The sequence below is a fragment of the Pecten maximus genome, chromosome 6 (assembly GCF_902652985.1).
Source record: "Pecten maximus chromosome 6, xPecMax1.1, whole genome shotgun sequence".
Lineage (NCBI taxonomy): Eukaryota > Metazoa > Mollusca > Bivalvia > Pectinida > Pectinidae > Pecten > Pecten maximus.
In genome coordinates, this window is record NC_047020.1 from 46,306,486 (window position 1) to 46,332,218 (window position 25,733).

At 37.0% G+C, this 25,733-nt stretch overlaps 1 protein-coding gene across 1 annotated transcript in view; it reads right to left on the reverse strand.

The window, feature by feature from the left end:
• LOC117330222 (histidine--tRNA ligase, cytoplasmic-like) overlaps positions 1-24,276 on the reverse strand; it is a 33,610-nt gene extending 9,334 nt beyond the window's left edge. The window contains exons 1-8 of the mRNA XM_033888443.1: positions 24,138-24,276; positions 13,918-14,007; positions 6,360-6,479; positions 4,263-4,358; positions 2,984-3,109; positions 2,466-2,573; positions 1,540-1,638; positions 456-594 (exon numbers count right to left, since the gene is read on the reverse strand). Of these exons, the coding sequence (XP_033744334.1) occupies positions 456-594; positions 1,540-1,638; positions 2,466-2,573; positions 2,984-3,109; positions 4,263-4,358; positions 6,360-6,479; positions 13,918-14,007; positions 24,138-24,242 (883 nt within the window). The 5' untranslated portion in view covers positions 24,243-24,276. The remainder of the gene's footprint in view (positions 1-455; positions 595-1,539; positions 1,639-2,465; positions 2,574-2,983; positions 3,110-4,262; positions 4,359-6,359; positions 6,480-13,917; positions 14,008-24,137) is intronic.
• Positions 24,277-25,733: the final 1,457 nt, after the last annotated feature.

Sequence of the window (25,733 nt, forward strand, 5' to 3'; positions counted from 1 at the left end):
GGTTATAGACCTACAGTGTCTGGTTATAAACCTGCTGTAACTATGGTTATAGACCTACAGTGTCTGGTTATAAACCTGTTGTAACTGTGGTTATAGACCTAGTGTCTGGTTATAAACCTGTTGTAACTATGGTTATAGACCTATGTTAATTAGTTGTAAACTTGTGGTAACTATGGTTATAGACCTATGTTAATTAGTTGTAAACGTGTGGTAACTATGGTTATAGCCCTATGTTAATGAGTTGTAAACTTGTGGTAACTATGGTTATAGACCTATGTTAATGAGTTGTAAACTTGTGGTAATTATGGTTATAGACCTATGCTAATGAGTTGTAAACTTGTGGTAACTATGGTTATAGCCCTATGTTAATGAGTTGTAAACTTGTGGTAACTATGGTTATAGACCTATGTTAATGAGTTGTAAACGTGTGGTAACTATAGTTATAGACCTATGTTAATTAGTTGTATACGTGTGGTAACATGCGGAGTTAACAGTTTTACCTTGCAGTTTGACATATTTTCCAATTTTGTCTGCTGCTTCGGGGTCTAACTTCTTCTCTTCAATCATCTCTGTTCGTACATCTTCCCAGAAAGTCTGAAACATGATAAAAGTTAAATTTTCACAGGTGACTTTGATATCCCTGCAAGCACTTTAAGTACTATTCTTTAACACAAGGATGATAGTATTACTCAGTATTTGTCATCGGCCTAACAAAGTCAAAAACATGTGGACGATTGCGACATTTCGTCAAGGCACAGTCGAATGTCCAGGATGACATTCTTAGTGCTACGCACAATGTTCAATCTTTTATTACTCTAAGGACTGAGGCATGTTTTCAGCAAAAGTTCATTTTGGTTAACTTGTTTGTTTTAACAGTACTTGTCTTACAAACTCGCTAGTTACAAAAGGATTAACATGTATAACGAATTTTTTATCAACTGTTATTCCCGTTTGTTTTATTTATACAACGAACTACTTGTATAACGAATTCAATATCAAGGTCCCTTGGAGTTCGTTATAAACGAGTTTTACTGTATGTGACAAGCCGACATCTCTCAGAGAGGTGTTTATGTCAGCTCATCCCGAAGGTGTAGTCTACACTTGGTTAAGCCCAATAATGGACATCTTTTACGTACATATTTACGTACATATACAGGTTGATAGCGGGCTACACTGTCCACATATTATACTTGTATTGCATTCTGTCATCATTCACAAAAATACAACAATCCAACGTTTTACCATATACAGTAAAACTCGGACAAGTCGAAGTCGACGGGACCAAGCAAAATATTTGACTTATCCGATGGTTCGACTTATCCGTGTCCGTTTTGTATACAGAGACAAAATACCCGACTATCATCGGCTGTATGCCGAACAAGTGCTGGAAACCTAGTCGAAAACAAGCATTCTGTGAGTATTGCTAAACCATTACATGTCCCCTACCGGTGCCCCCAAGTTAAAACTTTAGCCAAATTTGAGTAAAAAAAGTTGTGTTATGTTGTACGTTTTCCTTAACAAATCAATTGATGGCCTCACCTTGTCAAGTTTATCTACGGAGGAACAAATTGTTCTAAATTTATCATCTGGTACGCCACACGCTGCAAACATCCCATCCAACAATTTTCTATGGTTGACCTGTAAAAACAAGGATTTTTCTCTACCTGAATAATCTTACATTATAATCTCTTGCTTTAATACTCATTTAAGAAAAATGCTGACAGTAGGTGACAAAGGAAATGTAATTATCAATCTAAGTCAAACTAAACTAAATAAGAACATTAATAAATAAACAAGAGGCCCATGGGCCTGAACGGTCACCTGAGTTTTAACATATTTCTTCAGCCCTCTTTGACCCAGCCCATCAGCCCCTGGGGGTCAGTCGGGCCAACATTTGCATACCTATCAACAAACTGCCTTATAAAACTGCTAATTCTAACCAAGTTAGAATTAATTCCGAAAGAAATCCAAAACATGATAGTCAAAAATGTGATTTTCCATATATAAATTATAATAAAGTTTATCCTCCCCAGGAGCAAGAATAAGACTCCAGGGTCATGAAATTCACAATTTAGATGAAGCAAATCTTTATAACCTTCCATCTATGTAGAGTATTTGATTCTACCTTATTTTAATTTTTAGAAGAAGACTTTTGAAATTTCAGATAATTTGACCCTGTTTGACCCCGCTTATACAGAAGCCCCTAGGGGTCAGCCTCACCAATGTGCACGCCATCAAAACTGTCATCCAATGATGATGTTTACCAAGTTAGAATGAATTCCAATAGAAAGCAAACAAATGAAAGCCAAAAAAGTGATTTCTTTATATAAACTACAGTTTACCCATCCCCAGGGCTTCATCTCAGGTGACCTAAAAACTTATCATACCAACACAGGTTGATTAATCAAATAGGTAAATGTATTAGGGCTGTTCTAGCTTTATATAGAATAACACCAATTACTTACCTTTATTACAAAGTCTCCTAGTTCTAGTTTTGATAATATTTCTGTGACGATCTTTATACATTCAGCATCAGGTATCATTGGGTCGTACTGTCCAGCTATATCGAAGTCCTGGAGGGAATCAACATCTAATTAAATAATGGTCACACGTACCGAGGAATCAACATCTAATATCAAATAATGGCCACACGTACCAGTAACGTATAAATATCTAATATCAAATAATGGCCACACGTACCAGTAACATATAAATATCTAATATCAAATAATGGCCACACGTACCAGTAACATATAAATATCTAATATCAAATAATGGCCACACGTACCAAATATCTAATATCAAATAATGGCTACACGTACCAGTAACATATAAATATCTACATGTTACAAGATTTCAAAGCAAAATTGATACCTTGATTAAAATGTTAAAATCAAGTTTGATCAAATTTTTTTCCTAGAAAGTAGAAAGTATGCTAATTATTAAACTAAAAATTCCCAGAAGTATCCTTGTTAATACATACACACTGGTAAAACTCGCGGAACCGCCCTCTTGTCATGGCTGGGTTGTCACGGCGATACACCTTTGCTATGTGGTAACGCTTGATATTCATCACTTTATTCATGGCCAGGTAACGTGCAAATGGCACCTTTAATTCAAGTTAAGGAATAAGACAAAAATTTCCCTTCAGTCTATCAGATACGAAATATTCACCTTCCTTTAATCTATGTGATACAAAATATTCACCTTCCTTTAGTCTATGTGATACAAAATATTCACCTTCCTTTAGTCTATTAGATACAAAATATTCACCTTCCTTTAGTCTATGTGATACAAAATATTCACCTTCCTTTAGTCTATGTGATAAGAAATAGTCACCTTCCTTTAGTCTATGTGATACAAAATATTCACCTTCCTTTAGTCTATGTGATACAAAATATTCACCTTCCTTTAGTCTATTAGATACGAAATATTCACCTTCCTTTAGTCATTGTGATACGAAATATTCACCTTCCTTTAGTCAATGTGATAAGAAATATTCACCTTCCTTCAGTCTATTAGATACAAAATATTCACCTTCCTTCAGTCAATGTGATACAAAATATTCACCTTCCTTCAGTCTATTAGATACAAAATATTCACCTTCCTTTAGTCAATGTAATACGAAATATTCACCTTCCTTTAGTCTATTAGATACAAAATATTCACCTTCCTTTAGTCAATGTGATACGAAATATTCACCTTCCTTTAGTCTATGATACAAAATATTCACCTTCCTTTAGTCTATGAGATACAAAATATTCACCTTCCTTTAGTCTATTAGATACAAAATATTCACCTTCCTTCAGTCTATTAGATACAAAATATACACCTTCCTTTAGTCAATGTGATACGAAATATTCACCTTCCTTCAATCTATTATATACAAAATATTCACCTTCCTTTAGTCTATTAGATACAAAATATTCACCTTCCTTCAGTCTATTATATACAAAATATTCACCTTCCTTTAGTCTATCAGATATCCATCTTACAATAATACTGACCGCCGACATTTTAGCACCGTACTAGAAACTGAGGCTGGTACCTCCTAGAATCCATTCTCAAATCTTATACATGTTGAAATTTAGCTCTGTGTCTATATTAAATAAACAGGACAAGTTTATTATTTTGACATTTAAATTTTAAAAGTGTAATTTCAGCAATGAAACAAAACTTTGTATCAGAAATGTGCTCTCTTTCCTTCTGAAATGATGAGAAAATGATTTATGGTAAAAAGATGATCACTTAGTCAAGGATACAGTTAAATCATAACGAAGCGACAAGAGTTCTCCTCCCTGATCTTTCAAATCATAAATCAGCTTCGAGTCTTCACCATACTTCCCTGTCAGTGTTTCCTGTAATTATAACAAGGTTTATCATTACACTCATTTCTGGGTATCATTAAGATAAACATTCATTTCTGGGAATCATTAAGATGAACATTCATTTCTGGATATCATTAAGATAAACATTTATTTCTAGGAAACATTAAGATCAACACTCATTTCTGGGTATCATTAAGATAAATAATCATTTCTGGGTATCATTAAGATAAACACTCATTTCTGGGTATCATTAAGATAAATATTCATTTCTGGGTATCATTAAGATCAACACTCATTTCTGGGTATCATTAAGATCAACACTCATTTCTGGGTATCATTAAGATAAACATTCATTTCTGGGAATCATTAAGATAAATATTCATTTCTGGGTATCATTAAGATAAACATTCATTTCTGGGAATCATTAAGATCAACACTCATTTCTGGGAAACATTAAGATAAACACTCAATTCTGGGAATCATTAAGATCAACACTCATTTCTGGGTATCATTAAGATCAACACTCATTTCTGGGTATCATTAAGATAAACATTCATTTCTGGGAATCATTAAGATAAACATTCATTTCTGGGATCATTAAGATAAATAATCATTTCTGAGAATCATTAAGATAAATATTCATTTCTGGGTATCATTAAGATCAACACTCATTTCTGAGAATCATTAAGATAAACATTCATTTCTGGATATCATTAAGATAAACATTTATTTCTAGGGAAACATTAAGATAAACACTCAATTCTGGGGAATCATTAAGATCAACACTCATTTCTGGGTATCATTAAGATCAACACTCATTTCTGGGTATCATTAAGATAAACATTCATTTCTGGGGATCATTAAGATAAACATTCATTTCTGAGAATCATTAATATAAATATTCATTTCTGGGGTATCATTAAGTTCAACACTCATTTCTGGGAATCATTAAAATATAAACACTCATTTCTGGGTATCATTAAGACAAACACTCATTTCTGGGGATCATTAAGATCTACACTCATTTCTGGGCATCATTAAGATAAACATTCATTTCTGAGAATCATTAAGATAAATATTCATTTCTGGGGTATCATTAAGTTCAACACTCATTTCTGGGAATCATTAAGATAAACATTCATTTCTGGGAATCATTAAAATATAAACACTCATTTCTGGGTATCATTAAGACAACACTCATTTCTGGGCATCATTAAGATAAACACTCATTTCTGGGAATCATTAAGACAAACATTCATTTTGGGTATCATTAAGACAAACACTCATTTCTGGGTATCATTAAGATCTACACTTATTTCTGGGCATCATTAAGATAAACACTCATTTCTGGGAATCATTAAGACAAACATTCATTTTGGGAATCATTAAGATAAACACTCAATTCTGGGAATCATTAAGATCAACACTCATTTCTGGGTATCATTAAGATCAACACTCATTTCTGGGAATCATTAAGATAAACACTCATTTCTGGGAATCATTAAGATAAATATTCATTTCTGGGAATCATTAAGATAAACACTCATTTCTGGGCATCATTAAGATAAACACTCATTTCTAGGAATCATTAAGATAATCACTCATTTCTTGGAATCATTAAGATCAACACTCATTTCTGGGAATCATTAAGATCAACACTCGTTTCTGGGTATCATTAAGATAAACACTCATTTCTTGGAATCATTAAGATCAACATTCATTTCTGGGAATCATTAAGATCAACACTCATTTCTGGGTATCATTAAGATAAACACTCATTTCTGGGGTATCATTAAGACAAACACTCATTTCTTGGAATCATTAAGATCAACACTCATTTCTGGGAATCATTAAGATCAACACACATTTCAGGGAATCATTAAGACCGACAGAAAATTTGAAGAAAGCCAAAAGTGCTATTTGGTTGTGGACAGATAACTCACAGCATATAAACAAAAGGCAATTCAAATAAATCACTCGACCTAAATAATCAGTATTGGATGTCTAATGTGTCTAGGAGAGGTAGCTTACTTTGAGCTCAAACACTGGTGTATCAATGGTTTCTGCTCCGTGGCGTTTGAAGCATGTGATTATGGTATTGAATACACTCTCCCGGATGGCCATCTGCAGGGGGGTGTAATCCTTGGTGCCCTAGGAAAACAAACAAACAGGCTACATCATCTCTTCTTTCCTTTTTTGTATTGGAACTTGCGACAATGTAAAGGTTCATTTCTACTTAAAGGTCAATCCATTTATTTAAAAGGTCATGAAGGAATTTTTTACAGCATGTGATCTTCTTTTATAAAACTGGAACTTCTTGGTGATTGAACTAGATCATTACTTTGAAAAGTGACACAGTTCGCTGAGCATCTTAATAAATGGATATAACCATCACTGTACACAGTGTTTACACAGTAATCAACAGGTCATGTGACCTTAACCGGCTCATTTCATTAGTTGATGTAAAAACTGAACTCTGAACTACAGTCAATAAAAGTAAAACTCAAAACAAATCTCCATAAAAAGTAGAACTCTTAGTCAATTGCATTTTTCTGTTCTATGAACAAACAACAAAGTTTCAAATCATACCTTTGGACATTTGAGGATTACAATTTATACCTTTGGACATTAGAGGACAACAATTTATACCTTTGGACATTTGAGGACAACAATTTATACCTTTGGACATTTAGGGACAACATTTATACCTTTGGACATTTTAGGACAACAATTTATACCTTTGGACATTTGAGGACAACAATTTATACCTTTGGACATTTGGGGACAACAATTTATACCTTTGGACATTTGGGGACAACAATTTATACCTTTGGACATTTGGGGACAACAATTTATACCTTTGTACATATAAGGACAACAATTTATACGTTTGGACATTTGGGGACAATAATTTATACCTTTGGACATATAAGGACAACAATTTATACCTTTGGACATTTGAGAACAACAATGTATACCTTTGGACATTTGGGGACAACAATTTATACCTTTGGACATTTGAGGACAACAATTTATACCTTTGGACATTTGGGGACAACAATTTATACGTTTGGACATTTGGGGACAACAATTTATACGTTTGGACATTTGGGGACAACAATTTATACCTTTGTACATATAAGGACAACAATTTATACGTTTGGACATTTGGGGACAACAATTTATACCTTTGGACATATAAGGACAACAATTTATACCTTTGGACATTTGAGAACAACAATGTATACCTTTGGACATTTGGGGACAACAATTTATACCTTTGGACATTTGAGGACAACAATGTATACCTTTGGACATTTGGGGACAACAATTTATACCTTTGAACATTTGGGGACAACAATTTATACCTTTGGACATTTGAGGACAACAATTTATACCTTTGGACATTTGGGGACAACAATTTATACCTTTGGACATATAAGGACAACAATTTATCCCTTTGGACATTTGGGGACAACAATTTATACCTTTGGACATTTGAGGACAACAATTTATACCTTTGGACATTTGAGGACAACAATTTATACCTTTGGACATTTGAGGACAACAATTTATACGTTTGGACATTTGAGGACAACAATTTATACGTTTGGACATTTGAGGACAACAATTTATACCTTTGGACATTTGAGGACAAAAAATTAATACCTTTGGATATTTGAGGACAACAATTTATACGTTTGGACATTTGAGGACAACAATTTATACATTTGGACATTTGGGGACAACAATTTATACCTTTCGACATTTGGGGACAACAATTTATACCTTTGGACATTTGGGGACAACAATTTATACATTTGGATATTTGGGGACAACAATTTATACCTTTGGACATTTGGGGACAACAATTTATACATTTGGATATTTGGGGACAACAATTTATACCTTTGGACATTTGAGGACAACAATTTATACCTTTGGACATTTGAGGACAACAATTTATACCTTTGGACATTTGAGGACAACAATTTATACCTTTGGACATATAAGGACAACAATTTATACGTTTGGACATTTGAGGACAACAAATCATACCTTTGGACATTTGAGGACAACAATTTATACCTTTGGACATTTGAGGACAACAATTTATACGTTTGGACACTTGAGGACAACAATTTATACGTTTGGACATTTGAGGACAACAATTTATACCTTTGGACATTTGAGGACAAAAAATTAATACCTTTGGACATTTGAGGACAACAATTTATACCTTTGGACATTTGAGGACAAAAAATTAATACCTTTGGACATTTGAGGACAACAATTTATACGTTTGGACATTTGAGGACAACAATTTATACGTTTGGACATTTGGGGACAACAATTTATACCTTTCGACATTTGGGGACAACAATTTATACCTTTCGACATTTGGGGACAACAATTTATACATTTGGATATTTGGGGACAACAATTTATACCTTTGGACATTTGGGGACAACAATTTATACATTTGGATATTTGGGGACAACAATTTATACATTTGGATATTTGGGGACAACAATTTATACCTTTGGACATTTGAGGACAACAATTTATACCTTTGGACATTTGAGGACAACAATTTATACCTTTGGACATTTGAGGACAACAATTTATACGTTTGGACATTTGAGGACAACAATTTATACGTTTGGACATTTGGGGACAACAATTTATACATTTGGACATTTGGGGACAACAATTTATACATTTGGATATTTGGGGACAACAATTTATACCTTTGGACATTTGAGGACAACAATTTATACCTTTGGACCTTTGAGGACAACAATTTATTCCTTTGGACATTTGAGGGCGACAATTTATACTTTTGGACATTTGAGGACAACAAATCATACCTTTGGACATTTGAGGACAACGAATGCTACCTTTGGACATTTGAGGACAACAAATCATACCTTTAGACATTTGAGGACAACAAATCATACCTTTGGACATTTGAGGACAACGAATGATACCTTTGGACATTTGAGGACAACAAATCATACCTTTGGACATTTGAGGACAACAAATCATACCTTTGGACATTTGAGGACAACGAATGATACTTTTGGACATTTGAGGACAACAATTTATACTTTTGGACATTTGGGGACAACAATTGATACCTTTGAACATTTGGGGACAACAATTTATACCTTTGGACATTTGGGGACAACAATTTATACCTTTGGACATATAAGGACAACAATTTATCCCTTTGGACATTTGGGGACAACAATTTATACCTTTGGACATTTGAGGACAACAATTTATACGTTTGGACATTTGAGGACAACAATTTATACGTTTGGACATTTGAGGACAACAATTTATACCTTTGGACATTTGAGGACAAAAAATTAATACCTTTGGATATTTGAGGACAACAATTTATACGTTTGGACATTTGAGGACAACAATTTATACGTTTGGACATTTGGGGACAACAATTTATACCTTTCGACATTTGGGGACAACAATTTATACCTTTGGACATTTGGGGACAACAATTTATACATTTGGATATTTGGGGACAATAATTTATACCTTTGGACATTTGGGGACAACAATTTATACATTTGGACATTTGGGGACAACAATTTATACCTTTGGACATTTGAGGACAACAATTTATACCTTTGGACATTTGAGGACAACAATTTATACCTTTGGACATTTGAGGACAACAATTTATACCTTTGGACATATAAGGACAACAATTTATACGTTTGGACATTTGAGGACAACAAATCATACCTTTGGACATTTGAGGACAACAATTTATACCTTTGGACATTTGAGGACAACAATTTATACGTTTGGACATTTGAGGACAACAATTTATACGTTTGGACATTTGAGGACAACAATTTATACCTTTGGACATTTGAGGACAAAAAATTAATACCTTTGGACATTTGAGGACAACAATTTATACCTTTGGACATTTGAGGACAAAAAATTAATACCTTTGGACATTTGAGGACAACAATTTATACGTTTGGACATTTGAGGACAACAATTTATACGTTTGGACATTTGGGGACAACAATTTATACCTTTCGACATTTGGGGACAACAATTTATACCTTTCGACATTTGGGGACAACAATTTATACATTCGGATATTTGGGGACAACAATTTATACCTTTGGACATTTGGGGACAACAATTTATACATTTGGATATTTGGGGACAACAATTTATACCTTTGGACATTTGAGGACAACAATTTATTCCTTTGGACATTTGAGGGCGACAATTTATACTTTTGGACATTTGAGGACAACGAATGATACCTTTGGACATTTGAGGACAACAAATCATACCTTTGGACATTTGAGGACAACGAATGTTACCTTTGGACATTTGAGGACAACAAATCATACCTTTGGACATTTGAGGACAACAAATGATACCTTTGGACATTTGAGGACAACAAATGATACCTTTGGACATTTGAGGACAACAAATCATACCTTTGGACATTTGAGGACAACGAATGATACCTTTGGACATTTGAGGACAACAATTTATACCTTTGGACATTTGAGGACAACAAATCATACCTTTGGACATTTGAGGACAACAATTTATACCTTTGGACATTTGAGGACAACAATTTATACGTTTGGACATTTGAGGACAACAATTTATACGTTTGGACATTTGAGGACAACAATTTATACCTTTGGACATTTGAGGACAAAAAATTAATACCTTTGGATATTTGAGGACAACAATTTATACGTTTGGACATTTGAGGACAACAATTTATACATTTGGACATTTGGGGACAACAATTTATACCTTTCGACATTTGGGGACAACAATTTATACCTTTGGACATTTGGGGACAACAATTTATACATTTGGATATTTGGGGACAACAATTTATACCTTTGGACATTTGGGGACAACAATTTATACATTTGGATATTTGGGGACAACAATTTATACCTTTGGACATTTGAGGACAACAATTTATACCTTTGGACATTTGAGGACAACAATTTATACCTTTGGACATTTGAGGACAACAATTTATACCTTTGGACATATAAGGACAACAATTTATACGTTTGGACATTTGAGGACAACAAATCATACCTTTGGACATTTGAGGACAACAATTTATACCTTTGGACATTTGAGGACAACAATTTATACGTTTGGACACTTGAGGACAACAATTTATACGTTTGGACATTTGAGGACAACAATTTATACCTTTGGACATTTGAGGACAAAAAATTAATACCTTTGGACATTTGAGGACAACAATTTATACCTTTGGACATTTGAGGACAAAAAATTAATACCTTTGGACATTTGAGGACAACAATTTATACGTTTGGACATTTGAGGACAACAATTTATACGTTTGGACATTTGGGGACAACAATTTATACCTTTCGACATTTGGGGACAACAATTTATACCTTTCGACATTTGGGGACAACAATTTATACATTTGGATATTTGGGGACAACAATTTATACCTTTGGACATTTGGGGACAACAATTTATACATTTGGATATTTGGGGACAACAATTTATACATTTGGATATTTGGGGACAACAATTTATACCTTTGGACATTTGAGGACAACAATTTATACCTTTGGACATTTGAGGACAACAATTTATACCTTTGGACATTTGAGGACAACAATTTATACGTTTGGACATTTGAGGACAACAATTTATACGTTTGGACATTTGGGGACAACAATTTATACATTTGGACATTTGGGGACAACAATTTATACATTTGGATATTTGGGGACAACAATTTATACCTTTGGACATTTGAGGACAACAATTTATACCTTTGGACCTTTGAGGACAACAATTTATTCCTTTGGACATTTGAGGGCGACAATTTATACTTTTGGACATTTGAGGACAACAAATCATACCTTTGGACATTTGAGGACAACGAATGCTACCTTTGGACATTTGAGGACAACAAATCATACCTTTAGACATTTGAGGACAACAAATCATACCTTTGGACATTTGAGGACAACGAATGATACCTTTGGACATTTGAGGACAACAAATCATACCTTTGGACATTTGAGGACAACAAATCATACCTTTGGACATTTGAGGACAACGAATGATACTTTTGGACATTTGAGGACAACAATTTATACTTTTGGACATTTGGGGACAACAATTGATACCTTTGAACATTTGGGGACAACAATTTATACCTTTGGACATTTGGGGACAACAATTTATACCTTTGGACATATAAGGACAACAATTTATCCCTTTGGACATTTGGGGACAACAATTTATACCTTTGGACATTTGAGGACAACAATTTATACGTTTGGACATTTGAGGACAACAATTTATACGTTTGGACATTTGAGGACAACAATTTATACCTTTGGACATTTGAGGACAAAAAATTAATACCTTTGGATATTTGAGGACAACAATTTATACGTTTGGACATTTGAGGACAACAATTTATACGTTTGGACATTTGGGGACAACAATTTATACCTTTCGACATTTGGGGACAACAATTTATACCTTTGGACATTTGGGGACAACAATTTATACATTTGGATATTTGGGGACAATAATTTATACCTTTGGACATTTGGGGACAACAATTTATACATTTGGACATTTGGGGACAACAATTTATACCTTTGGACATTTGAGGACAACAATTTATACCTTTGGACATTTGAGGACAACAATTTATACCTTTGGACATTTGAGGACAACAATTTATACCTTTGGACATATAAGGACAACAATTTATACGTTTGGACATTTGAGGACAACAAATCATACCTTTGGACATTTGAGGACAACAATTTATACCTTTGGACATTTGAGGACAACAATTTATACGTTTGGACATTTGAGGACAACAATTTATACGTTTGGACATTTGAGGACAACAATTTATACCTTTGGACATTTGAGGACAAAAAATTAATACCTTTGGACATTTGAGGACAACAATTTATACGTTTGGACATTTGAGGACAACAATTTATACGTTTGGACATTTGGGGACAACAATTTATACCTTTCGACATTTGGGGACAACAATTTATACCTTTCGACATTTGGGGACAACAATTTATACATTCGGATATTTGGGGACAACAATTTATACCTTTGGACATTTGGGGACAACAATTTATACATTTGGATATTTGGGGACAACAATTTATACCTTTGGACATTTGAGGACAACAATTTATTCCTTTGGACATTTGAGGGCGACAATTTATACTTTTGGACATTTGAGGACAACGAATGATACCTTTGGACATTTGAGGACAACAAATCATACCTTTGGACATTTGAGGACAACGAATGTTACCTTTGGACATTTGAGGACAACAAATCATACCTTTGGACATTTGAGGACAACAAATGATACCTTTGGACATTTGAGGACAACAAATGATACCTTTGGACATTTGAGGACAACAAATCATACCTTTGGACATTTGAGGACAACGAATGATACCTTTGGACATTTGAGGACAACAATTTATACCTTTGGACATTTGAGGACAACAAATCATACCTTTGGACATTTGAGGACAAAATTCTTTGATGATGGAGCATCTTCCTTTAACTTTTTTAAAGCTAATAGTTTGTCAACCTCCTCTTTAATCTACAAAACATAAAAACAATTGTATTAAATAACTGTCCCCTCCTTTTTATTCTACAACAAGTTTATGTTTAAGTTTATTCATATAAATAAATTTTATAGTCCTTCATTCCAGCATACTAGTGGCATAATATCTGGTCTTGGAGTCTTTTGGCTATTGAGAAAACATTGTTTAAAGATTTTAACCTATTTAACCCCTGTGACATTGAATGTATGTCAAGGTAATTCCTTTTAACAAACTTTGTATACCCCTTTACCCTAGCATGCTACAGACCCAATATCAAGTCTCTGGACTTCTTGGTTATTGAGAATAAGTCTTTTAAAGATTTTAGCATATTTAATCTCTGAAATTGAATGTAGGTTAAGGTCATTCATTTGAACAAACTTGTTAGCCCTTCACTCCTTCACCACAGGACCAATATCAGGTCTCCTTAGAAGTATTTGAAAGGTTGATACCAGATGGACGGTTTGACAGAATGTTGCTGCACCATGACATAAGCTCACTTGGCCTTCCGGCAGATGAGCTAATGACGACGCTACGCTAGGTATTATGAGTAAACCCATGTTTAGAGTGTTCCAACCATCTTTCCATTTCCCTTGTGAGATAGATTCATCCCATCCCTTGTGACTGCGGGATCATCCCGTGATGTATGTGAGATAGATTCATCCCATCCCTTGTGACTGCGGGATCATCCCGTGATGTATGTGAGATAGATTCATCCCATCCCTTGTGACTGCGGGATCACCCCGTGATGTATGTGAGATAGATTCATCCCATCCATTGTGACTGCGGGATCACCCCGTGATGTATGTGAGATAGATTCATCCCATCCCTTGTGACTGCGGGATCATCCCGTGATGTATGTGAGATAGATTCATCCCATCCATTGTGACTGTGGGATCACCCCGTGATGTATGTGAGATAGATTCATCCCATCCCTTGTGACTGCGGGATCACCCCGTGATGTATGTGAGATAGATTCATCCCATCCCTTGTGACTGCGGGATCACCCCGTGATGTATGTGAGATAGATTCATCCCATCCCTTGTGACTGCGGGATCATCCCGTGATGTATGTGAGATAGATTCATCCCATCCCTTGTGACTGCGGGATCATCCCGTGATGCGAGATAGATTCATCCCATCCCTTGTGACTGCGGGGTCACCCCGTGATGTATGTGAGATAGATTCATCCCATCCCTTGTGACTGCGGGATCATCCCGTGATGTATGTGAGATAGATTCATCCCATCCCTTGTGACTGCGGGATCACCCCGTGATGTATGTGAGATAGATTCATCCCATCCCTTGTGACTGCGGGATCACCGTGTGATGTATGTGAGATAGATTCATCCCATCCCTTGTGACTGCGGGATCACCCCGTGATGTATGTGAGATAGATTCATCCCATCCCTTGTGACTGCGGGATCATCCCGTGATGTATGTGAGATAGATTCATCCCATCCATTGTGACTGCGGGATCACCCCGTGATGTATGTGAGATAGATTCATCCCATCCATTGTGACTGCGGGATCACCCCGTGATGTATGTGAGATAGATTCATCCCATCCCTTGTGACTGCGGGATCACCCCGTGATGTATGTGAGATAGATTCATCCCATCCCTTGTGACTGCGGGATCACCCCGTGATGTATGTGAGATAGATTCATCCCATCCCTTGTGACTGCGGGATCACCCCGTGATGTATGTGAGATAGATTCATCCCATCCCTTGTGACTGCGGGATCACCCCGTGATGTATGTGAGATAGATTCATCCCATCCCTTGTGACTGCGGGATCACCCCGTGATGTATGTGAGATAGATTCATCCCATCCCTTGTGACTGCGGGATCACCCCGTGATGTATGTGAGATAGATTCATCCCATCCCTTGTGACTGCGGGATCACCCCGTGATGTATGTGAGATAGATTCATCCCATCCCTTGTGACTGCGGGATCACCCCGTGATGTATGTGAGAATCTCAAATGGGAATGGGTAAAGAGAGCTGGCATATCCTAATCATTTAAGGACAGCCCTGTACATGACCTGTATGTGTTTTTTGTGTGACCTGTGTGTGACCTGTGTGTGACCTGTATGTGACCTGTATGTGTTCAGTGTGTGTGTGACTGGTATGTGTGTGACCTGTATGTGATTGACCTGTGCATGTGACCTGCATGAGTGTGACTTGCAAGTGTGTGACCTGCATGTGTGACCTGTATGTTTGCTGAGTGTGTGTGACCTGTGTGTGTGACCTGTATGGTGAGTGTGCGTGACCTGTATGTGTGTGGTGAGTGTGTGTGACCTGTATGTGTGACCTGTATGTGTGACCTGTATGTGTGACCTGTGTGTGTGTGTGTGACCTGTATGGTGAGTGTGGGTGACCTGTATGTGCGTGACCTGTATGTGTGTGACCTGTGTGCGAGACATGTGTGTGTGTGTATCCTGTATGTTTGTGACCTGTATGTGTGTGTGACCTGTGTGTGTGATCTGTATGTGATTGACCAGTATGTGTGTGACCTGTATGTGATTGACCAGTATGTGTGTGACCTGTATGTGATTGACCGGTATGTGTGTGACCTGTATGTGATTGACCAGTATGTGTGTGACCTGTATGTGATTGACCAGTATGTGTGTGACCTGTATGTGATTGAGCAGTATGTGATTGACCAGTATGCGTGTGACCTGTATGTGTGTGACCTGTATGTGTGTGACCTGTATGGTGAGTGTGTGTGACCTGTGAGTGTGTGACCAGTATGTGTGACCTGTATGTGTGTGACCTGCATGTGTGTGACATGTGAGTGTGTGACCAGTTAGTGTGTGACCTGTGAGTGTGTGACCTGTATGTGTGTGACCTGTATGTGTGTGACCTGTATGTGTGTGACCTGTATGTGTGTGTGACCTGTATGGTGAGTGTGTGTGACCTGTGAATGTGTGACCTGTGAGTGTGTGAACAGTATGTGTGTGACCTGTATGCGTGTGACCTGTGAGTGTGTGACCAGTGAGTGTATGACCAGTGAATGTGACCTGTATGTGTGACTTGCATGTGTTTGACCTATATGTGTGTGATCTGTATGGTGAGTGTGTGTGACCAGTGAGTGAGGAGGGTGTGATCTGTTTGTGTACAGTGAGTGGGTATATAGTTTGTACAGGCGTGATGTCACAATCATTGTTGTGAACATGGTGTGTTCTATGGATAGTGATATATCTAAAGTCTTATGTAACAGTTTGGATGGTCAGTACTTAACAAGTCTTATGTAACAGTTTGGATGGTCAGTACTTAACAAGTCTTATGTAACAGTTTGGATGGTCAGTACTTACTAGTCCTATGTAACAGTTTGGATGGTCAGCACTTACTAGTCCTATGTAACAGTTTGGATGGTCAACACTTACTAGTCCTATGTAACAGTTTGGATGGTCAGCACTTACTAGTCCTATGTAACAGTTTGGATGGTCAGCACTTACTAGTCCTAGGTAACAGTTTGGATGGTCAGCACTTACTTGTCCTAGGTAACAGTTTGGATGGTCAGCACTTACTAGTCCTATGTACCAGTTTGGATGGTCAGCACTTACTAGTCCAATGTACCAGTTTGGATGGTCAGCACTTACTAGTCCTATGTAACAGTTTGGATGGTCAGTACTTACTAGTCCTAGGTAACAGTTTGGATGGTCAGCACTTACTAGTCCTATGTACCAGTTTGGATGGTCAGTACTTACTAGTCCTATGTAACAGTTTGGATGGTCAGCACTTACTAGTCCTATGTACCAGTTTGGATGGTCAGCACTTACTAGTCCTATGTACCAGTTTGGATGGTCAGCACTTACTAGTCCTATGTACCAGTTTGGATGGTCAGCACTTACTAGTCCTAGGTAACAGTTTGGATGGTCAGCACTTACTTGTCCTAGGTAACAGTTTGGATGGTCAGCACTTACTAGTCCTATGTACCAGTTTGGATGGTCAGCACTTACTAGTCCTATGTACCAGTTTGGATGGTCAGCACTTACTAGTCCTATGTAACAGTTTGGATGGTCAGCACTTACTAGTCCTAGGTAACAGTTTGGATGGTCAGCACTTACTAGTCCTAGGTAACAGTTTGGATGGTCAGCACTTACTAGTCCTAGGTAACAGTTTGGATGGTCAGCACTTACTAGTCCTATGTAACAGTTTGGATGGTCAGCACTTACTAGTCCTAGGTAACAGTTTGGATGGTCAGCACTTACTAGTCCTATGTACCAGTTTGGATGGTCAGCACTTACTAGTCCTATGTACCAGTTTGGATGGTCAGTACTTACTAGTCCTATGTAACAGTTTGGATGGTCAGTACTTACTAGTCCTATGTAACAGTTTGGATGGTCAGTACTTACTAGTCCTATGTAACAGTTTGGATGGTCAGTACTTACTAGTCCTATGTAACAGTTTGGATGGTCAGCACTTACTAGTCCTATGTACCAGTTTGGATGGTCAGTACTTACTAGTCCTATGTAACAGTTTGGATGGTCAGCACTTACTAGTCCTAGGTAACAGTTTGGATGGTCAGTACTTACTAGTCCTATGTAACAGTTTGGATGGTCAGCACTTACTAGTCCTATGTACCAGTTTGGATGGTCAGCACTTACTAGTCCTATGTAACAGTTTGGATGGTCAGCACTTACTAGTCCTATGACCAGCCAAAGTAAAGTGATGATGCCACTAATTGCCTCACCTGATCAGTTCGGGGGATGTTCACCTTGGCCTTCCCCGGTATCCTGATGCTTTTGTGAATATCCCCACTACAAGCTACCTCCTCTATTACAATTTTCTCATCCTCAACTGACAAATTCCGACAAAGCTTTTCCTTGGCTATTTCCATGTTACTTTCCCCAGAGAAAACCCTGTCAGAAATCAAGCTGTCCCACAACGTCACCAATATGGAGGAGGACTTCTTTCTTACAGTCCGACTACACCAAACATACTTTCTCAAAGACTGGAGTTCACACAACACGAGAAGTCTGCACTTATCAGTCATGGATGATGAAACATGCTATCTGACCTGTCCCAGTAAGATAAGCCCTCTAACTTTGTACTTCACATGTGTATACATGTTAGTCCATGTAAAACAAATATTTCTCATATCTAAAATCCAAACAACCTTGAGAGATTTTTTTACTGTAGTTGCAGTAACTGATGTAATCTTTAGTGAGTACCTTTGGATGAACACAACCTGATAACTGTAGTAAGGATTTAAGGGCATGAATACTCACCTCGTAATCAACTGATCACAGGTGAGAACACCATACTCATAGCTAGGTTCACTTACCGTTTAGCTTCACCAATACTAAACTAGTCGCCTTAAATATGTACTTAACATACAGGGGACTAGTGTACTCTCTACAGTAGGGGTCTGGAGATTTGTGGATCATCTAACCCAAGGTAAGTTGCCTTTACACATAGAAGATTCGACCTTAAGAGATGAACAAGCCTCATAGCAGCCTCGAGCTCCTCATGAATCTTTTTTCTTCTGGTGAGATTTGCCAATTATACATCCCCAAAATGTAAAACATCCTATTACAATTTACCTACAAACAAGAGGCCCATGGGCCTAAATGGTCATCTGACAAATACTTACAGTTGGGACATGCCCCTCAATCTAAAGGGTTAAAACCAGCATCATTACCATAAATTGTCTGTTCACAGCCAGTTATGTTTCAGATCAAATTTGGTTTTTTATCCATTTTGGCTTAAAGGAGGAGTAGCATCTTAAAGCGGAATTTCAGCCAAGTTCCCCTTTTTGGCCCCCACCCCTCTGTCCCCAGGGGTCGGACCAGCCTCATTTATAAAAAAATATGATTGCCCTCGACCAATGATGTTTCACACCAAAATTGGTTGTAATCTGCTTTGGTGTTAAGGAGGAGTAGCGTTTGAAAGTAAAAGTCTAACGGCGCATGGCGCACGACGACGACGAACGGATCACGATGGCTATAGGTCACCCTGACCTTTCGGGTCAAATGACCTAATAATACTGAAATTTTCCATTGGACACCTTAGAGTATACATAAAGATTCAATAACCTACAAATCATACCGAAAGGTGGAGGCAACATCTATGGAGATTTAACATTAATTCTGACCCCAATTCCAATTTATTTTATTTTTTCACCATATAGATACATTAAAATAAACCATAATCGCTTAAATGATTGATCATTATATCAACTGATAGTCGTAGTGGACCTCCTCACATAACACCAAGTTGAGTGAAGGGAGTACCCTCACTTTAAGACCTAAGTTTGGCGCTGTTGCATCATTTTTTTACTTTTCCAGAACTGATTTATATTTAATTGTGATGAATCCATACTAACCTCAAATATTAACACATACAGTAGGTAGCTATACATCTCTTTAATATCATACACATTTAACAAGAACAAATTGCTGTGTGCATGCTTATCAATCTTAAAGTTCCCAACAGAAATTTCCGTCTTTTTCTAAGATGGTGGACATTATAAAGAAGTGACGATCTCTTTTTCTGTAAAAATCACTTGAAAACATCTCTACCTGTATAACTTGCACACCCCTAACTTTAAACTTTGTTTCAGTAAAAAAAAAAAATGCACACATTACATGAGTTTTTACGGTAGTCATTTATGTGGTTATGGTTCTTTTTTATGCCTCTACAAATTGTGAAAAGATAAAAGAAACTGAAGTGGGGGCCAAATGTTGACCCCACCTTTTCCATCCCAAGAGTATACATAAAGATTCTATTACCTACAAATTACATTTGTATACTAAAATATTCCACCAGATATAAATCAATCGATGCCCATGAGGTACGTTACATAAGGCATCAGAGACAAGATCACTATAATTTTATACTGACCTGTGAATTGTTGTTGGCGGAACAAAGGTGACGAAGGAGACCGTGTCGGAACAGCCGTTGATGGTAACGACACAATGAGATGATCATATTTCAAATTCAATAGGCAAGTCAGACGAGTCGGTGATATGCAGGATATGTAAAGTAGAGAAAATTCCTTCAGCAACTCTGTCAAATAGCAAAACAACAGAATCCAGCAAAAATTGGTTTCTGTTGAAGTAGCTAGGCCATTGGCCTTTTTCACAGCCAGGGAAACTGTTCCTTGTATAATATAATCTGCCATGATCATAAAGTAAAGAAAACATCTGTTTCTCGCAATAACAAATTATAGGAAAGCATGGATGTAGAGAGCAGGCCAAACAATGTAATGGTTGAGTTTGTTTTTCCCGCTCACAGATAGCTAAAGGGCCGGGACAATACACCAGCCGGTGCACCGGTGGATCGCGATCACTTTCACTATGATACCAATATCGTTCCAAATGCAATTTTACGATACCTATATCGATCCCGTGTCTTGCTCTTGTTGTTTATTTGTTTAATACATAAATGCATTTTCTTCGGAACGACTTAATTGAATTCAAATTAAATGACAACTGACGAAAACGAAAGTGTTATCGATTTCCAGGAAACTGGAGTGCTACTCTGAAAGTGAAAGCAGTTAAATGATTGGTTGAGGCCGGCTACAGTAGGCCAATCAGAAAGCATTTGACAAATACTCGTTCACAACAAACCAAACATCATGGCGAACAACTAGGCAGCTTTGAAATCAAACAATACTAGATATATGTCCCCAGTAGAGTATATATATATATATGTAAAAAAACTAAACAAATAATGTATAATGTTTGAATATGGTTTCTCTTTGTATCGCGATATGTATCAGATCATAGCTCTAGTATCGTGATACGTATCGGATCGGGGCATCACTGTATCGTCCCAGCCCTACTCACAAAAGCTATGCCGACAGGAGGATTGAGTTTGTTATTCCCGCTATTACATTAAGCTATGCCAACAGAAGGATGGTAAGGCCAAGCATTTAAATTTACAACGCAATAGAAGACCATAAGCAGTTAAAACTTATGTGAAGCATAAGTGCTGTTTATGAACTAAGACAAGTCTACCTTACTTCATACTATATGGTCGTTGCAGTGATTGTTACAGCCGATATGTATGGTCACCTTCAGTCACACAGCTGGTAATTTGTCTTAGGATGTGTCCATGTCAGGGATTGGTCAGTTTTAGTTAAGTGATCAGTCAGTTGCTGCAGTTTTCAAGCATTCTGAGTTTTTCTGTGCGCCATAAGTTTTTTCTGATTTTTCATTATAGAACATGAAAGATAAGAGTTCAGATAAATTTAGTAGCGTACGTGGTATATATATTATGAGTTCGAGAGACATTTTATGTGTTGGTGACGGAACAAAAGAGACAGGGTAAGATTATATAATTCCACAGGAGTTTGAGGTTTCATATGGGAGAAAAAAAATTCAATGACCAAACTGGGACTCAAACCCGGGACCTCAGAATTCTGGACAACGTGCAAACCACTTGATCTACCTGGCAACAGGTGCTCAGCTGAGCTTCCTCTGGGATACGATTAATTAAGGATTGTCTTTATTTTTTGTAGCTGTATCGAAGTGTATTTACATTGGGGTAAGTACATATTGCATGTTGAGCAAAAGTGCAGCAAGTTAAATACATACTTACCCCAATGTAAATACACTTTGATGCAGCTACAAAAAATAAAAACAATCGTTATATTCACACTTAATCACTATGACATCAAAAAAAAATCATCTTTATATGCACATTGTTGGATCAGTGTTAAGCTTAATAGAACCAAATAGCAAACTACGAGTTTATGAAAATTTCTCCGACCGGTATATTGTGACTTGTATTTACTAGGTTACACATGCTTCTACTCCTACAGTGTTAGAGGATAACATGACGAGAAACTTATGACAGGCGCCGTGTAACCTCCAACTTCCCAAAGCGGATTTATATTGCACAGATTGTCAAAGAGGTATGGTCGTTTTCTGCCTATCCTGACCTAGGCCACGGACAGCGATAGTCTGGGCTAAAAATACAGGTAAAATACCATGTGACCCAGCCATTCCCACAGTACCAAAATAGATCGTCATGGTCCATTGGCGCGCTGTGTGTTGTGATAGGATTACATGTATGTAGTCAATCAATACCATATGAAACAAAGTTAAATTGACATGTTAAATATGAGTTTTATACTACTCATCCATGTAATAATTATTTACATTTTACATGGAATGATACGGAGTAAATAGGTTATGATTTCACTCTGGCTTTTTTTATCCAAGTCAATTTTTTTATCTCAAGTTCCCAACATATCTATCTTTATACTAGATATTTTATATCAAATATGCATTTATTGTTGAAAATATCTTTCAAATACTTTTTACAAACATAACAAAATATCCTGGTGATTCGAACTCCGAACCTTCGGGTTGCTAAACAATGGTTCTACCATATGAGCTATGCAGATTTACAGCAATGTGAAGTTTATGTTATCAGTTATAGTCAGTCTAGTTAGTGTTAAAATCAAAATATTTTATCAACTATGATTTTTCAATTTTTCGATACCAGCACATCAGAGGACCACTTTTTAAGAATAGGATTTTAGTTGTCTTTTGGTACATAGAATAAAATAAGACATTATAAAAGTTGGTCTTCCGATGTGCTCTATGTCATAAAATGATACGAATGCGGGAAAAAAACCCTCGAAAGTTATAAATAGCCTGATGATGCAACTTAACGGTCATTTAATGAAATATCCATTGTAATGAACAAACAAATTTTTCGCAATAATTTGTTTATGTTACAGTATAGATTTAAGGTTTGTATTCAAAAACTGAGTTTTAAACATTTTTTTTTTAACTTTGAAAACGGTCACCGTTAGGTCGAAACAGGCCAATATGTGCCATACCTCTTTTCAAAGTCCGTGGTTACAACGATACTTTCACAAGCCAAGTAATCTATACTTCCCGAGTAACTACATCAGCGCCAATGTAAAAGGAGACTACTCTAGATCTGTTACAATTATTTAACGATATTTACGTCCGCTATTACGGCCTTTCAGCTGACGAAAATCAGCATCCCCTGCGCGATTTTCCTTACATGTTTATATTTATATACTGAGTATACTAATAGGCCTATGTCTCTGTCCTGTGGCGACAGCATGTTACACATACGTGATACGTAAGAGATATCGATAAACAGGACATGGCAGTACATTGGAAAGGTACAGTATACCTTCTCAGCGTCTCCATTTTCTGCCTTCAGTTTGCGAACTATTTCACCTTGAGCGCGGATTTCGTCTTGAAGTTTAGGCTTCACATCTGCTCCAGACTCGGCCATGATGCAATGCCGGCATTAACGTGGTTGATTTACACGTTATGGAAAATTAGTTTGGTATTAAGGAAGAATGATTGCGACAAATTCCACAGGTTATCGCGCTGTTACTAAATTTAAAACCAACACCGCACCTGCACAATGCCGATCCGGATGGTTTCAATCGGACATGGAACATATTATGTTTGGTTTTTTTAAACTAGGCTAAATAAAGCATTTGTCTACATGTGACTTGTGTTATGATGTTATTCTGTCGCTATACTGTATCTGAAAGACAACTTTACAATAGACCAAAAGGGCTTGCTTCACGGAATTTATTATTTTTCTTCAATATTTCAAGCGCGGACAGTTCTTTCATAATAAAATTAATTAAAAATCAACCTGATTGAGATAGCTGTAATATGATTCTGAAAATGCATGAACTAGCAAAGGCTTTGAAGAATAAGAAAAATGACACGAGTCCAGATTCAGATACCGAATCCTGCAAGTTTGTTTAATGTTTTTTCATGTTATATGTATGTCCAGAGACATATATAACATGAAAAAAACATTAAACAAACTTGCAGGATTCGGTATCTGAATCTGGACTCGTGTCATTTTTCTTATTCTTCAAAGCCTTTGCTAGTTCATGCATTTTCAGAATCATATTACAGCTATCTCAATCAGGTTGATTTTTAATTAATTTTATTATGAAAGAACTGTGAAACTTGTAGGGGTATCAATTCAACGTCAGTTGGATTACCTCCCTTCGTCCATCAACAACCCTACCATCTTCAGTTCTATCGTACTTTCCGCCGGCCCAATTCTGATACCAATTTGATTTTGATCTTGAAATAAATTCTTCTATTTTTTTTTCAATTGTTGTTTTTCTGTCTTTACACACGGTCGGTGTGACTTGTACATACAGTACATCTCTCAGCTGACGGAGTGGGTCGGTGTGACTTGTACATAGAGTACATCTCTCAGCTGACGGAGTGGGTCGGTGTGACTTGTACTTAGAGTACATATCTCAGCTGACGGAGTGGGTCGGTGTGACTTGTACATAGAGTACATCTCTCAGCTGACGGAGTGGGTCGGTGTGACTTGTACATAGAGTACATCTCTCAGCTGACGGAGTGGGTCGGTGTGACTTGTACATAGAGTACATCTCTCAGCTGATGGAGTGGGTCGGTGTGACTTGTACATAGAGTACATCTCTCAGCTGACGGAGTGGGTCGGTGTGACTTGTACATATAGTACATCTCTCAGCTGACGGAGTGGGTCGGTGTGACTTGTACATAGAGTACATCTCTCAGCTGACGGAGTGGGTCGGTGTGACTTGTACATAGAGTACATCTCTCAGCTGACGGAGTGGGTCGGTGTGACTTGTACATAGAGTGCATCTCTCAGCTGACGGAGTGGGTCGGTGTGACTTGTACAGATTGTACATAGAGTACATCTCTCAGCTGATGGAGTGGGTCAGTGTGACTTGTACATAGAGTACATCTCTCAGCTGAC